At 41.2% G+C, this 16,243-nt stretch overlaps 1 protein-coding gene across 4 annotated transcripts; it reads right to left on the bottom strand.

Annotated features, from left to right (window-relative positions):
* Positions 1 to 692: 692 nt before the first annotated feature.
* LOC127002062 (Golgi-resident adenosine 3',5'-bisphosphate 3'-phosphatase-like) lies at positions 693 to 15,561 on the bottom strand. 4 transcript variants are annotated; one of them, XM_050867441.1, is made up of 7 exons: positions 15,408 to 15,561; positions 13,468 to 13,676; positions 11,700 to 11,846; positions 11,088 to 11,253; positions 10,433 to 10,584; positions 7,749 to 7,872; positions 693 to 6,952 (listed from the first exon to the last, which is right to left on the bottom strand). In XM_050867441.1, the coding sequence occupies exons 2-7, from the start codon at positions 13,645 to 13,647 to the stop codon at positions 6,690 to 6,692; spliced, it is 1,032 nt and encodes a 343-aa protein (XP_050723398.1). In that variant the 5' UTR covers positions 13,648 to 13,676; positions 15,408 to 15,561; the 3' UTR covers positions 693 to 6,689. The 4 variants fall into 4 exon arrangements, with proteins under 4 accessions (XP_050723398.1, XP_050723396.1, XP_050723397.1 ...); XM_050867439.1 differs by having other exon boundaries at positions 15,341 to 15,494; XM_050867440.1 differs by having other exon boundaries at positions 7,749 to 7,869; positions 15,341 to 15,494.
* Positions 15,562 to 16,243: the final 682 nt, after the last annotated feature.

The following is a 16,243-nucleotide window of genomic DNA, read 5'->3' as shown; positions in this document are numbered from 1 at the left end:
CCCTGTTCTGGCACTCCCTCTTGGCACATTCAATCCCTCACAAGCTATCTCTCATACTTCAATGCTCATCCACACTACTGATCCATTTCACTGGTGGTTTCCCCCTGACACCCTTTCCCTCAATCCTGACCCCATCCACTCTCTTCACAAAGTCATCCTCATTCAGTCTCACTACATGTCCAAACCATCTCAGGGGGCCACGCTTCACCCATTCAACCACTTCTATAACCTATGAAAGCCTCAAATAAAATGTTTACAAATGGTTCAAAGCAAGTCAAGAACAGCAAGCATTTAAGCACAATTTTATGCTGTACTTATGAAACAGTCCAATAAAAGTATGCTTGCTGATCGTATTGAAGCCAGCCAAGCAGAAAGTTGGAAAGTTTCGTTTAGTTGGCACAATATCTGTGGTCATATGCCGGAGAGACAGGAGGGGGAAGGAGTTATAGGAAAAGGGAGCAGATCCCAGGAGATGGGACACAACCCCTGATTTGGTACCCATTCACTGCTGGATGGACAGGGGCGTAGGGTATTGGAAAAGTCGCCCAAATTTTTCCACTCCGCCTGGGAATTGAACCCGGGCTCTCTCGGTTGTGAGCCGAGTGTGCTAACCACTGCACCACGAACCCCCCCCAGCCAAGCAGAACAAGCATTTACACACTTACTTTAATTCAGGTTCAGTGAAACAATACTACTTATTTTTGTGTATATTTTCGTGTATCTTTTCAAACCACTGCGCCGTTTTCTCCCTATGACCGAGAGAGAAGTCCTATTCCGTACGAACACATGTCTTAACAAGGGAGAGGATATTCACCCCTCTGAACAGGCCAGCAGCCTACCTTAGGGAAGGTTTGCCAATTCTTACACACCATTCCAATTAAAACTCACATCAGAAATAAAAAAACTATTATGGAAAATTTATATTAGGTAAACAAATATTACGTATAAACTCTTGATGGCTTTTCTGTAGATAAGTAGACATGACGTTATGCATACCCCAGTCCTTTCAATCTTCTATCCCCTCTCCTCTTTGTCCCCTTCTCCTAACATTATACTGGGGGCATCCTCTTGCATATTCTAGTTCTTTCGTTCTTCTGTTCCCTCTTTTTCTCAAGTATTCCACCACCATTTCCTAACATATTACTGCACAGTTGAGTTCTCTAATTCTTGTACTCTCTTTCTCTCATAAGTATTCCACCACTTTACCCTAACATGTTACACTTAATCCTTACATTTTTTTATTCCTTCATTCGCTCAGTGTTCCACCAGGAGTGTCCAGGTGATTGGAATGGTGCCTAAGGACTGGCGAACATTTCCCTTGCAGGTGAACCTTATTATTGCACGAGACTGTAAAGAGCTATTTAACGTTAACAAATGACGACACTTAGAATATAAGGCAATAATTATTAATCGTTAGACGTTTATACATCGGCCATCTTATAAAATACTTTTACTGCGCTTGGTTCCCTTACCAAGAGCTTACATCAGACTCTCTTTAGTCGCTAGACATTTATACATCGGTCAGCTTATGAAATAATTTGACCACGTTGCTTCACTTACCAAGAGCTTATGTCAGACTCTTGCACCCATAGTACAAGCTCCCCCTTCCTAAGCCATTCCCTTATGATCAGTTCCTGCAATATCAGTATGCCAGACCCTGTTCCCTACAAAATTTTCTATGAAACATTTTTACTCACAAGTTAATAGCTACACGCATGATATTGATTTCCTCTGTTGGTAATAGTCTGGCACAGGTATACCAAGACAAAGAGTGAAGTACTCTGTGGAATTAAATAAAGACAAGGAACCTTTTAGAAGGTGCCACTGGGTTCAGGGTTGGTAGTGAGTGACCTTTCTATAAGGGAGAGCTTGTAATACAACTGTTAGGCACGACCTTAAAAGTGTGGGTGTCCCTCAAAGGGTTAATAACTGAAGGGACAACAAAGGGACAGGGTGTGTCTGCCAATACGTGCCCACCGCTCCAACTATACAGTACTCATATCAGGGTGATAATAAATCTGGGAAAATGTGCTGAGATATAAAAGATAAATACTGCCAAACTTAAGATTGAAAACCATTCTTTACTTTGGCACAGAGTATACATTTTACACCTCAGCTATATTGAGAAATTTCTGCAGCTGTTGCTGTGGTATGATTGAGTCACTGGGACACAACAGTTAGAAGGGTGCTTACAAGATGGCAAACACACCCTAAGAAAAGTTGAGGAAAGCCAATAAAAAGTAACTGGAAGTTAAGTTTGTGGAATTTAACAAAGGTGAAGAACAGGTTAGAAGCTGCCGTTACTTTTCAGAGTTGGTAATGGACATCTCTTAGTGAGGGAGAGCTTAGAATATGGCCAAACCAAATGAGTCTATGGGTCTACGAGTTACAAACTGTAACCTGGTCACATCATTCAATAATCAACCAACTAGAAATTGTCCTGTGATTGTCATTGTGGTGAGTGGACCACAAAGAACATCTACTGTTGGTGATCTAGCTTGCAGACACAGGACTGAGGCCTGACCACAAGCTTGAGGACACATTTTTCAAGCTTTGTTTTCCTCAGTATTTGCCTTGGCCTCAGTCAGAATATCAAAGCCAGGTGAAAGGCATCAAGTTCTTATATTTCCATGGTCTCATAACATTTTTAAGACCAGACCAGCATGGGTGTGTGAGTCTAGTGGAAGGACATAAGTGTGGCCACTCTAATTACCAGAAAGTCAGGCCAGGTCTGCCTAATGCTATTTACCCCACCTTCCCCTCCCCACACAGACTACACCTTTCATTTGGGATTTTGAAAATGTCTGGCCTCAGTATCATTGTTTCCTGAAGTCCTTGGCCTCAGCTCCTAGTCTGCCAGCTTTCTAAACAGAACACCTTATCTTATCTGTCTTCTTGGCTCAGATTTAAAACTAATAAATATTCTTGACACACACACAACTTTGTTGGCAAAAAGACTGAATCGTCCTCTTAAATTAACTTGGTACAGCATAGACATTCTGTAATTCACAGACACAGAGATGCATAGAGCACGTCAATACTTATAACAGGATATGCACATGAAATATCAGTGGATGATGAAAGTCCAAGAAAATATCATTAATGCCACTCAAGAGAGGATGGAGGGATGATATACGTGGTGTTGGAATGCTTAAGTTTAGTCTGTACACTACACCCTGGTGAAGAAGCCCCACCTCAGCCCTATTCCTCTGTACATAGAAACTGTTGTTATTGCCACCCTAATAGCCTGAGCCCAGTCCCCTTCCCAACTGTCTATCCAGAGCAGTGGTCACATAGTTACTGTTGACTTCACAAGAATTTCTGAGACCATGTCATGGTTTCTGTAATCTTTCTATATAAGACAATAACAATAACCTCAGCCAAGTAGCCACAAAGCCAGGAATGGGGCAGGGCTTAGGGGATTCAAGTTCAAATCTAGACAGCTCCAGAGTGAAGCTCAGAAACCCTGTCTTCTCCCATTCCCCTCTGGATCCTCATTATCAGCTTCAGGGGCAAACTCAGCCTCTCTATCCACTAACTTATTTAATGCCACTGGTCGCCCTGAAGACATTCAGGATCAAACACATACCAATAATTTTCTGAACACATGTCCAGCAATTATACTGTTTCTCCAACTGCAATTTAAGCATTTGTAATTCCAACAAATAATGCTTCCTTACAGCCACAGTATTAAAGATCTATGGTATTAGAGCTGACCCAGTATATAACTCATGATGTAATGCCATACAAATGAAGGTAAATGACAGTTTGTAAATGAAAGCTTTGAATGAAGGAAGAATGTAAAGGAAATATGAACAGACTTCATGGAAAGGCACAAACTTTTCGTCATTCCCTTGGAGGAAATTTCCTTAAGAAATAAAAACTCGCATAAACAAACAACAAAAATCAGGCATCTCTCGGTGGGAGGAGTCAGAAGTCCAGGAAAATAATTCAGGAAAATTTGAAAAAATCTTCCTAAGTAAACTGTTCTGGAGCAAAAATTTCTCCTCTTCAGAATATAAATCCATCAAAATAAAATTAATGGTAAAAAATAAGTTTTGTGCCTTAAATTTAAATTCTCCCACAGAAAAGATTATATCAGGAGGATATAGAGTAATGCCTTATACTCAGATAGCAAAAATCTAATGTTACATTAGAATTGCTACTTTAGTCTATAGTATTTAGGGTTTAACTTAATCCAGTGTTAAGGATTTGTTGCTTCAGTCGTAAGTATTTAGAGTTTAACTATGAGAATGTACTTAGAAGCATAGATGATCAACAACCAAAGGAGGCCAAAATGTCTGATAGTAGATTAATACTGAGGTGAGGGGAGGATGCAGACGTGGCCTGTATCACAAGAAGCACAGCTACAGTGATGGGGATCAAGGGGGAGCACAGGGTAGCTCAAAGACCTCACCATTTGCTTGTCTTAAGTGACTCTGGCAGGGCTTCTCCACCAAGCTGTTCTGTGACACTAATCATAAAGTACACCCATACAGAAAGAACTTCCCAGCATGTTCTTTTTATGAGAAAGCTTCACATTAAAATCTTAAGGTAAATACAGGTCATCTTTAATATCAATCACTTCAATTTTAACTGGAAACCTGCTTACCTAGGTATTGTACCTATAGCTCTGACACCCTGACCCCTCCAGGAGCTCCCTTGAGGGTTGGACACAGCAGCAGTGCCTCCAGTTCTCCCTGTTCATAGACTCCCTTTCCACGACACTCAACCCTGAACACCCGCCATGTTTCAAATTACACAACCATGGATGATCATGCTTGGGAAATTCAAGTAACTATAAGTATATGGAAGCACTGAAACAGGTACACACACAACAGGAGGAAAATGAACAAGACTGGTGCCAGATTTTTTAAAATGTCATATTAGTATTTGTTAAGAGTGATATGGCTAATCTGACTTTTTATTTCCATTTTTGGGGTGGAGTTTTGAAAGTTCACAGAGTTGTCTACATAATACAAACTCACTCATAAAATGTGATAAAAAAAATAAAAATAACTACTCGCCTTGAAAAACGGGTCAAAAAAGACAAACCAGCCATATTATTGTTGATGAAGACTAATACGAAGTTTTGAAAAATCAGGCATTGGCCATGGCCCTCGAGTCCACACAGAATTACCTCCAAGAACAGAAGAGACTGTACCTTTCCATATTACAAGAGTACATTAAAAAGATCAACTCTATGGAAGGATTTTAGTTGAAATACCCACATCACAAGCTCTCCCTTCCTGGACCACTTCCTTGAGATCAGTGCCAACAATATCATTCTGCCAGACCCCATTCCCTTTGAATCTTCTATGAACCACTATTATAGGTTAATAGCTGTTATCAACATTTAATCTTTGTGTTAGTAATAGTGTGGTGTAAATATGACAAGAAAATAGTGCTTGAAAATGAAGTAAGTGGAATTCAATGCAAACAAAAATGTTTAACCCAGTAGCAGCAGGGACCATGTTTCTTAATGGTCCCTCTAAGCGAGAAAAATTAGAAAAAATTATCACCCACACAAACCATTTCATAATATATATCAAAGCATTTGTGATCAGTTTATGCATCATTTATTTAGAGGGGTTTATATCAATGGCACAAATTTGGCCCGTCACTGCTACCGGGTTAAAGGCTTCCATTGTGTTCTCAGTTGGTAATGACTGACATCACTTAGCAAGGGAGAGCTTGGGATACAGCCAAAAGAGACACCACAATAAGTCAAGTGATACTCAAGGTTCTCCACATTACTTTAGTATACACTATGGACACTACTGGTGCTGCCTTCTTTGTGTGGACTAAGTTAGGGAGTGTTCCTCAATTTGTTGACAGAATTCCAATCAGTGCCCACATTAGGAGAAAACACATTACTATGGAAAACTGAGTAAGGCAACATACGGATACTTGTCAAAAAGAGAACATTTATCAACCAAAATTTTGACACTCATTACATTCTCACACCTCAGCTTGACTTCCAAAGCATAGTTTTCTCCCTGATACAAGAACAGGAGGTCCCCAGGCTATGAACAACTCAATCTTCATTATTCTGTACATAAAACTGATGGTTGTGCAGACTATTACCTTAAAAATGCAAGCTAGAGATGATGGTTTGCAGTACTGTACTGACACATTATTTACTGAGGCAGAGCAATGTAACGACTCTCTTGTGCTTTCATTTATACTTCTTGGGTGTGTAAATGTTTGTCCTGGGTCCCAAGCATAAATCTGTCACTAGTTACAAACCAATCATGTCTTCCAACCTACATAACACTATCAGAATGGGACTTGTTCATAACCCATGGACTGCCAGAATTAATCGGAGTGATGAGTGTGAAGTGGTGAGTGAGCATACTTTACCCTACAAGAGTTAGTCTCAACCTCTTATCTACACCCAACACACCTTCCACACCCATAAAATCATAGTCTACCACCCCTCATGATTATCTATACCCAGTAACACACTTCCTGATTATCTACACCCAGCACACCTCCCACACTCACAAAATTATAGTGTGCCATGCCTCATGTTTCCAGCACACTGCAATCAACATATATAATTGGCTCAATAACTGAAGCTAAAAAAATAATTTAGTGTAAAATATGTACAATATAAAAGAGTCTCCCGATCCCATCCACCTTAGAGTTTAGTAAAAATAAATATACGCCATGTCTTACCTAACTCACTAAGCTCCCTTCTCTTTCTTGTTTGTGAGTACCTGGAGCTTCTGAAGGTAAAAGCTGTGATTGGTCAGCGTTGCCAGCACACCACCTTCATTCTTGTACTCATCCTGGCTGCCGTAGTCCAGGTTCTTGCCCTGCAGCGTGGTCATGTTGCCGTGAAGAGCCTCCAGTATGGCGTTCCCTGCACACAGGTCCCACTTCTTGATGATGGTGGAGTGTACATAAGCGTCTGCCTTTCCCTCCACTACTGCCAATGTCTTGTAACCTAACAGAAATCAGAGGAATATAGTTAATATCTTTGGAAAGTAAATATGGGTAACCCCTACCACCTACCACCTACATGTACCCTTGCCACTACCACCCCTCCACCACTTTTTTTTTTTTTTTTTTACAGCTAAGGAGACAGCTCAAGGGCGCAAAGAGAAAAAAAGAAAAAAAGGCCCGCTACTCACTGCTCCCGAACAGAGGTTAAAGGAGTGTCCAAAATCAGAGGTCAATTTCGGGAGGAGAGGTGTCCTGATACCCTCCTCTTGAAAGAGAGTCTTGTGACCTAACAGATATCAGAGGCATTTTAAATCACAGGGAGGTACTATAGTCTGTTCACTTAAGTCTGACCCAAGCTGACAACATGAACCTAACTGTGTTTGCAAGCTGAGTGCTGATTGGCTACTGCTATGGCTTCCAAGTTTTCTTTAACCTCTGTTTGTGTTTATCTCACGCAGCACTTTGCTAATCTGCACTGTGCTTACGAACACGCTTAGGTTTATGTTGTCAGCTTGGGTCAGACTTAAGTGAACAGACTATAATAAACTAATGGAACTAATATAAAAAAGATTCAGGATTGCGTATAAAAAATGGGGAGGAGTAAATATTGTAAAAAGGAAGTGTATGCAAAGGAAGAAGTGTTGCTTGTTATGGGAGCAGGGCACTGACAAAGACAAAGTGCATGTGCCAAAGAGCTACAGATATACAGATAGGCAAAACAGTAACAATATGTAATTCTTTACAAGCTGTCCCATCTATTGTGTGAAATCAGACTTAACCCAAGGCAGCTCCCTTACCTGCCCCTCCGGCTGGGATGACCTCAATCTTGTCCCCAAAGGCTGATGTGGCAACAGCTTTCACATCACCAGCATGGGAGCGAGACACGATGATGTGGGCCGTGTCATCCTTGAGAGCTGCCTGCTGAGGATGTAAGGCAGGGGAAACTTTAGATGGCATGGTAAACACAAATATAACCATCCTGTTTCATGAAATATCAACTAACCTGGGTACCATTCTCATCATTATCATTCTATATTACATAGAAGAAAGATAAATCACCAATATTAGATGGAAATGTTCACTCTATCATTCCATTACTTCTACTCAAAGAACAGATCCATCTATCAATAACTGATGCCTTATTCCCATCAAAAAACCTCTCTGAAGGGGTGGCCATGTCTCAAGGTCTTCCTCTTCATTCACTCCCATTCAACAGCATTGACACCCTCCCTCCTACATGTATTAGAACATAAGAACATAAGAACGCAGGAGTCTGCAAGAGGCCGGTAGGCCTGTACGAGGCAGCTCCTTTGACCCTAAGCTCCCGTGTATCTAACCCCACCTAATATCGCTGTCCATGAATTTATCTAGTCTATTTTTGAATGTGACAATTGTATTGGCACTCACCACATGACTGCCTATTCCACTCATCCACCAATATTAGTAAACCAATTTTGCCTATGTCCCTGTTGAATCTGAATTTATCCAGTTTAAACCGTTCTCTACAACAAAACCTTATGAATGTCTCCTTATTAAAGCCCTTCATACATTTATAAACCTCGATCATGTCTCCACGCACTTTCTAGAGAATGCAAGTTTAACTGTTTGAGTCTTTCCTCAGATGGCAAGTTTCTCAACCCTGAATCATCTTAGTCATCCTCCTCTGCACCGATTCTAACATTTTGATATCCATTCTATAGTAGGGTGACCAGAACTGAACCGCATAGTCAAGATGAGGTCTAACTAATGCTCACTATAGTTTGAGGAAGACTTGTCTGTTGCTTACGCTCCTTGAAATAAATCCCAGTACCCTATTAGCTCGATTTCTAGCTTGAAAGCATTGTGCCCTTGGACGGAGATCAGAGCTCACTAAGACCCCTAAATCCTCTAGACCTACTTATGAGAGTGTCATTTAAGCAATAGTTATGGGGTTGTTCCGACCTACACTCAGAAGACGGCACGTCCCTACATTGACCTCCATCTGCCATTTATCCGCCCAGTCATATAATCTGTTGAGTTCACCTTGGAGAATACTAGCGTCCTGATCCGACTCAATTACTCTACCGATCTTGGTATCATCTGCAAATTTACTAACATCACTACTAATTCCTGTGTCTAAGTCATTGATATAAATAATAAACAAAAGTGGACCTAATAAACACATCCCCAGTCAGATCTTTTACCATTGATTTGCACTCTTTGCTTCCTATTGCTAAGCCACGCCTTGACCCAGTTCAAAACTTTACCTCTACTCCGTGAGCCTGTAATTTAAGCAACAGTCGTTGGTGAGGAACTTTGTCAAACGCTTTACTAAAATCAAGATAGATTACATCATAATTTTCATCTCTGTCAACCGCCTCAAATACTTTATTGTAGAAGGACAAGAGATTGGTGAGGCATGACCTACCTTGTGAACCCATGCTGCAGTCGTGAATTAAGCTATGTTTCTCTAAATGCTAATGTTCCTGGCTATTATGGACTCCAGCATCTTCCCTACAACCGATGTTAAGCTAATTGGGCGATAGTTTGAAGCAACTGACCTGTCCCCTTTTTAAAAATCGGCGTCACATTAGCTACTTTCCATAGGTAGTATTTACCGACATCTTAAAGATGTCGGTTAGTGGGTCACTGATTATATCACCTAGCTCCTTTAATACCCTCGGAAATATCCCGTCAGGACCTACTTGTTCTTCTTAAGCTTATCTATCTCATCCTGAACTACTTGCCTGGTAATGATTATATCCTCAATTTATCGCCATCCCGCCTCGTACACCTGAACTCTTTCCGGTATAGTCGTTCGATCCTCCTGTGTGAATACTGAAAGGAAGTAGTCGTTCAACAATGTGCTCATATTTTCGTAATTTTCTACTAGCTCCCTGTGTTTGATTTCATTTTGTTCTATACATCTGAAAGAAGCCCTTAGGATTACTTTTCATTTGCTACTTTGATCTCATAGTTCTTTTTTGCTATCCTGGTGTTTTCTTAACTAATCTAGATAGTTCCCTGAGATGTGTTTCCCATTCTTTATATTCTGATAAATTCTCTTTAACCCAATCTCGTGTTTTAGTCCACGAGTCATCCACTTAGGATCATTGTTTTCTTTTCTAAGTGTTCGCTGTGGTATATGCTGTTCTTGCCCCTCTACTATTACTCTAACTAAATTATTGTAAGACATTTCTACCTGGTTCTCCTGGCTCTCCAATCCGCAGTTCTGGCCCTCATGAATCCCTAAATTATCCCAGTTTACCCCTTCAAGATGTCTTCGAAGCCCCTCGTAGTTTGCTTTTCTAAAATCTGGCACTAACACTGGGTTTGGATCACGGGTTACCGCCCTCAATGCTACAGATCTATCTTACAGATACACAAACAAGTGCCTAAAAGAACATAAACTTGGGAGGCACTGAGCAGAAAATCATGACCTTCAGGCATCAGAGATTATAATTCTCACAGGCTAGTGCTGCATTCACTACACATGTCTGACCTGGTTCCCAGCCTGGCGAAGGGAAGGAGAAACAGCCTTGCCCACCCAGGCCCAGGCCGTGGACTGGCTGAAGGGCTTGTGGATAACACCAATGGTCGGGCGGCCCCTCACCGCCACACACACCATGGTCGTCACATATTCCCTCAGGTTCTCTGGAGACAAGACACAATGTGAGACAAACAACTCAGCATGGCAGTGTGATTAATATATGAAGCTTGTGAGAAGCCAATCCAAGATATGTACACCAGCATATGTGTTGAAGTGTAACTCAGTTGGCCCAAGATTGTACATTCTACATTTTAAAAAGACTTAGATAGTAGAGACAGGTGTGAGGATACTGCTCATCTGTCTCCACTTAGTCCAAGAATTGAGACCAGTTTCCTTCATTTGTGAACTATATATATTTGCTAACCATAAATACAAAGTATCTGAATGGCTAGTTTTTCAAATTCTTAGTTCTTGTGAATAAAATGGATAAAAAATTCAATTCACACTCTCTGCAGCACACTTCAACTCATAATTGTTTGTTTCATGGCCTGCAAGTAACATGGCCAAGGGAAAAGTGAAGACTAAGAGTTAAACAGATAATAGTTACCGTATAAATTTAATGGCTGAAATATCAAGCTACAAAATGATAACCACTGCACAGACTGACCTGTGTACTCCTGTGTGGCATCCAGTGGGTCAATCCAGACTCTTATGTCCTCAGCCGGCACCATCTGGTCATCTGGGATGGCTGTTGTCACCTCAGGATGCAGCGTGGCAGCTGGCGACACTGAAGAGACGTCCACCTCGTTCAGATTGTGCTCTTCGGAAATGATCTGTGAATGGCATCATTGATTAGTTCTTGGTCTTACTTCTGTCCCTGCAAGAACATATTCCTGTGAGTGTGTGGGAACCCAAGCACAGTCATCCATCAACATTGGGCTTAGGGAGTAAAGACCACTGTCTCAACCCAGAAATTACAAAAGTCAGAACAAACAGCACCAGGTGGGGAGATGAAATTCAAGCATTAACCTGAAGAGGAAAGGGTACACTGTCATCAGATAGAGAGGTGGAGGAAGTTGGAATAGGGCATTGTCCTGAAGTGAAGCAGTGACTGAGGATGATTTTGATGAGTTCGTGAAATACCCATTAATTTGCAAATCTACAAATGCTGGGGGACAACTTTAAAATATGGTAATAAAAAAAATGCTGTGATAAAAACAATTACTATATATAGTTCAAAGGAAACACTTCACCACTATTCAGGGTAGTCTCAGCTCACCTTGATGCCCGGGAAGGCCTTCTGGAGGGAGTAGAACATCGCCAGGTGGGACTTGAGGTCTCCATCTGTCACTGGGTCGTTGGCTCCCTCCTTTGTCTTGCCTTTACTCTTCTCATGCAGGGTGGCAGCTTCCCGGATGTCATAAACCTGTTGATGATTAATTTTTTATCCTCAACTTTCACGTCTTTTCACACAAAAAAAATCTTGCAAAAATATCGTCTGATTTTTTTCCAAGATAATGCTTGAATTGTTTTACAGTAGAGGAAACATCTCAAGGGCAAAAACAAAAGGAAACCAAAAAAGCCTGCTCAGCACTGCTTCTGTAAAGGCATATAGAAATGAGTGTCCAAAAAGAGAGATCATAGGAAATAGAGATTATCTTTCCTTTAGAAGTCTTATGGCTTCCATTATATTCATCCTACATTTAGCCAGAAAATACAATATGAAAATTGGTAATTGTGGAGAATCACTACGCACCTCCAAAATACGATGTTACGCCTCCATATTATAGGTAAGGGACTAAATACATGTCCCTTTAGCATAACATGAAGGCGCAAGTACTTAAAAGTAAAGAAAAAGGCCGAATCCCCTTCCCCCAATGATCTTGGGGGACCCGCGGGAAGTCGGGGGTTTTGGGTGGGGGAGCATATTCAAACTACTCCAACCAAACTTTACATAACCTGACAGCTAGCGGGGGGGCTTCACCTACCTGGACCCCCTGCTAACCAAGGGGGGCTGTGCCCCCCCCTGCCTTTACTGGATGAAATATATGTTCGCAGCATGGAGAAGGAAATGGTGGAACCGCTCGCCAACATCCGGGAATGTACATTTGACCATGGACTCTGCAAAATAGCTGGCAAAATGGTTAGTGTGCCTCCTGAAGCTGGGAATGTTGCTCCTAACAGCCACCACATCTGTCCGCCATTTCTCCACTACAAAACTAGGTGAGCCAGGCAGGGGCAAGCCAAGAAACACCACCACAACCCCTATTATACTCATCACACATAAAACCAGCATAAAAGCTTCTCAAACCAACTACTTGAACTCCAGAATCTTACATTTAATACTCGATTTTGCTTTAACACTCGATCCCTTAGTAAGAGAGAAGGGTTTCATGCATTTATTGAGCAGGCGCACTGTTGCCATCAAAATGGCGCTGGCCCACAGGTCCACCATTGGTGGATTTATTTGCAAAATATATATTTTCGCCATAAGTAGAGCACAGAAACGCTTCATTTCAGGTAGACAGCATCACTGCAATAGCTGCTTTCACCCCACAATTTCCCTGGTCTTCATAGCCCTCCCCACTACCAGGTGTTTTAATTTTGTTGAAGGGGAGAGGAATATTATGTTATTTCTTATCATCACTTGTAGACGCAGTATATATTTGATGCGCCGGTAAAGCTAGAGTAACACAACAGTATGTGATACCTTGGAAAGGTTATTATTGCTGTGGGAGGAATATTGGAGGTGCGTAGTGATTCTCCTTATTTACCTGAAAATCAACTCAATAAACTAAATAAATCTGGAATAATTACATCTCCTTCAGCAGGCTTACTTTTCCTTATCTTATGCAGCACTTGATCTGTCTCTTTTACTGTAAAAATTATACAACTGAAATATGAATAAAGAAAAAGAAATCCAAACTAAATAAATTAAAATCTACTAACATCTCAAAAACTAAGGAATTAAATAAACAAACAACACTAAACAGTCTTGGAGCCTCAGTTAATTTTTTTAGTTTACTATTTTGTCATATTCAACTCACAATTCTTCCGCCTCGCTCGGCAGCATCGATGGCCGCTGACAACAGATTCCTGAGACTGACGGCCTCCCGCTTGAGCTCCGGTGTGTTGCCGTACTTGTAGATCGCCGCCACCAGCAGCATCAGCGCCACCAGCACACACACGCCACACTTGTTCACGCGCACTGTGGCTCCCAGGTTCATCTTGGTAGCTGCCCTCTCCCTAACGTCATCTGAAAAGTTAATACACTTTCTGACTAACATACAAATTAACTGGGGAGTCCCATACATAATTAATACTTTTGGTATTCATGTAATTTATTGTACAATGTGTATTTTCAATGTGTCCATGTCTATTTACCTAGATAAATGCATGTGATTGTAAAATATTATACAACAATAGGTTAATAGGTCTGGTGAGATAGGCAGGTTTGGTTAGTTTACTTTGCTTCGCATTTACTACTGGCTACATGGAAGATCGGTGGGTGATGGAAATAATTTGAGTAAATACAGTGATAAGATTTCCAGAATTGCACCTGTTTCAGGATGGTAGAGCAAGCCACTAACGAACCTTGGTCCCGCCACACCATGCTATTCTTAAACCAACAGAATCCTCCCTTGACTTAAAGTATAGTTACCTGACATGAAAAGGATAGTAACCTACAGCTCCTAGTCAATGCTGCTGAAATAGTTGTTCAAATCTCAGAAAATAGTAATCTGGGCAAAATGCAGGAGGCCAGGGCATTGCCAGCACAGCCGTCAAACTGGCCCAAATCCGACAAAAATCACGGCTCACCACCACTGAACTAACCGGAAGTATAGCGGCAAAATCATACATTTCTCAAAACTAATTATACTTGACAAATGTAACCTAACCCATCTTTTTTTGTCCCCCCTTGACCTCCTCATTGTCTTAATCTAACCAAATGAAATGACTTTGTTTCCAGCCACGAGTACACAGCAATGCACACTGAGCCAAATTTGAAGTAAAAATTGCAAGTATTAAGTAGTTATGCATAATACCCATAATTTGCAAGAGGAATATTTATTAGCCATGATGAATAGCACACTTAAGTCTGTCTGAAAAAGTGACAAGTGAGCTGGGTGTGATACTGGAGGATAAAAAAGGACTCGCCAATACAAGTGAAATAAAAAGAACAATTGTACCAGTGGAACAAACAAAAGGACAGAACAGGGAAATGCAAAGAGAAAACACCAAAGTAAGCTGGAGTGAAGGAATTAGAGAAACTGCAAACTGGAATTAGAATTAGAATTAGATTGGAATTAGACAAACTGGAATTAGACTAGAATTAGACAAACTGGAATTAGACTAGAATTAGACAAACTGGAATTAGACTAGAATTAGACAAACTGGAATTAGACTAGAATTAGACAAACTGGAATTAGACTAGAATTAGACAAACTGGAATTAGACTAGAATTAGACAAACTGGAATTAGACTGGAATTAGACAAACTGGAATTAGACTAGAATTAGACTGGAATTAGAATTAGAATTAGACTGGAATTAGACAAACTGGAATTAGACTAGAATTAGACAAACTGGAATTAGACTAGAATTAGACAAACTGGAATTAGAGAAACTGGAATTATAGAAACTGGAATTAGAGAAACTGCAAAGAGAAAACCCCATAGTAAGGTCGAGTGAATGAAACAAAGGAAAATAAAACAGAAAAAGCAAAAGTCAGTGCAAGGGAAGTGTACAGACAAGCACCGAGGCCTCCCGGCAGTGGTACCCTCCCTCTGCAGTGCCGCGGGTCCAGGCTGCCTTGAACACCAGTGAGGAGGAAAATAAGACTGAATAAAAGATGTCAACGAAACTACTGATGCCGGGTCACGGGCACCCAGCACTGCGGCCCTGGCACTGCCCCGCCTTACACGATGCCATGGGGTCCGCGGCGCCCTGGGACACTGTAAAGAGCGCAGGTGTCGGCGTGGCACTCACCCAGACACCTGTCCTCCACACCTGTCCGTCCCCGTCCCAGGCCAGTCAGGTGTGCAGCGTCGACAAATTATCGTACTCAAAAGTCAAAACACTGCATGTATCGCTTTCAGGCCTATAACTGTCGCCCCCACACAAATATTGATATGTATTTAAATCTTTTGTTGTTACTGTTAATTATAGATGTTTTTTGCAATAGTTATTGGTCGGAAACTGGTAGATAAGATGTTCTGTGTGCGACAATCTGGCAACACTCAACAGATGATGTTGCGGGTCATGGCTTTGCAACGGCACTGTCTTTCCAGTACAGGATAACTTGTTCAGAAAATCAGCTGCCGTACGATTGATTTTCTTTTTCTTCCGTTCCTGGTTGACTTGGAGTTATGTCGTGGGATTGTGGAGGGGGCCAATTTTTTGGACCTGGACCCCCTGGCGGGGAGATTTTCTCTCTCTTGGTGTCATTTTAAGGGCTTCTGATGATGGCAAATTCATTAAGATGCTTTCAAACTGATTGGATATGAATATGAACAATATCTGTCGTAGGAGTGATGTCATGAAACGTGTCTAACCGGAATGATTAACTATTTTTTCTCATTATTATCAATCCTTGTCATGTACTAGCTATTTTTCAGGGTGTTAGGGTGCAGAAGCTGAACGGAGCAGTTATTTCTTTTCTCAGCTCATTCATTTTAGAGATGAAACATCCCAGGTCAAAAAGGCTACTATTTATTTTTAATATAGGACTTGTCCCCTGCCGTTATACCTTTTCAGTTTCATGGTGGTACCTACAGATATGTCAATAATTGTAGGTACAATCACACTGTGTATTGTCTGAGGTT

Source organism: Eriocheir sinensis, chromosome 22, assembly GCF_024679095.1.
Source record: "Eriocheir sinensis breed Jianghai 21 chromosome 22, ASM2467909v1, whole genome shotgun sequence".
NCBI lineage: Eukaryota > Metazoa > Arthropoda > Malacostraca > Decapoda > Varunidae > Eriocheir > Eriocheir sinensis.
Note: the sequence above shows the minus strand (reverse complement) of the source record. Positions and strands in the feature narration are given on the sequence as shown.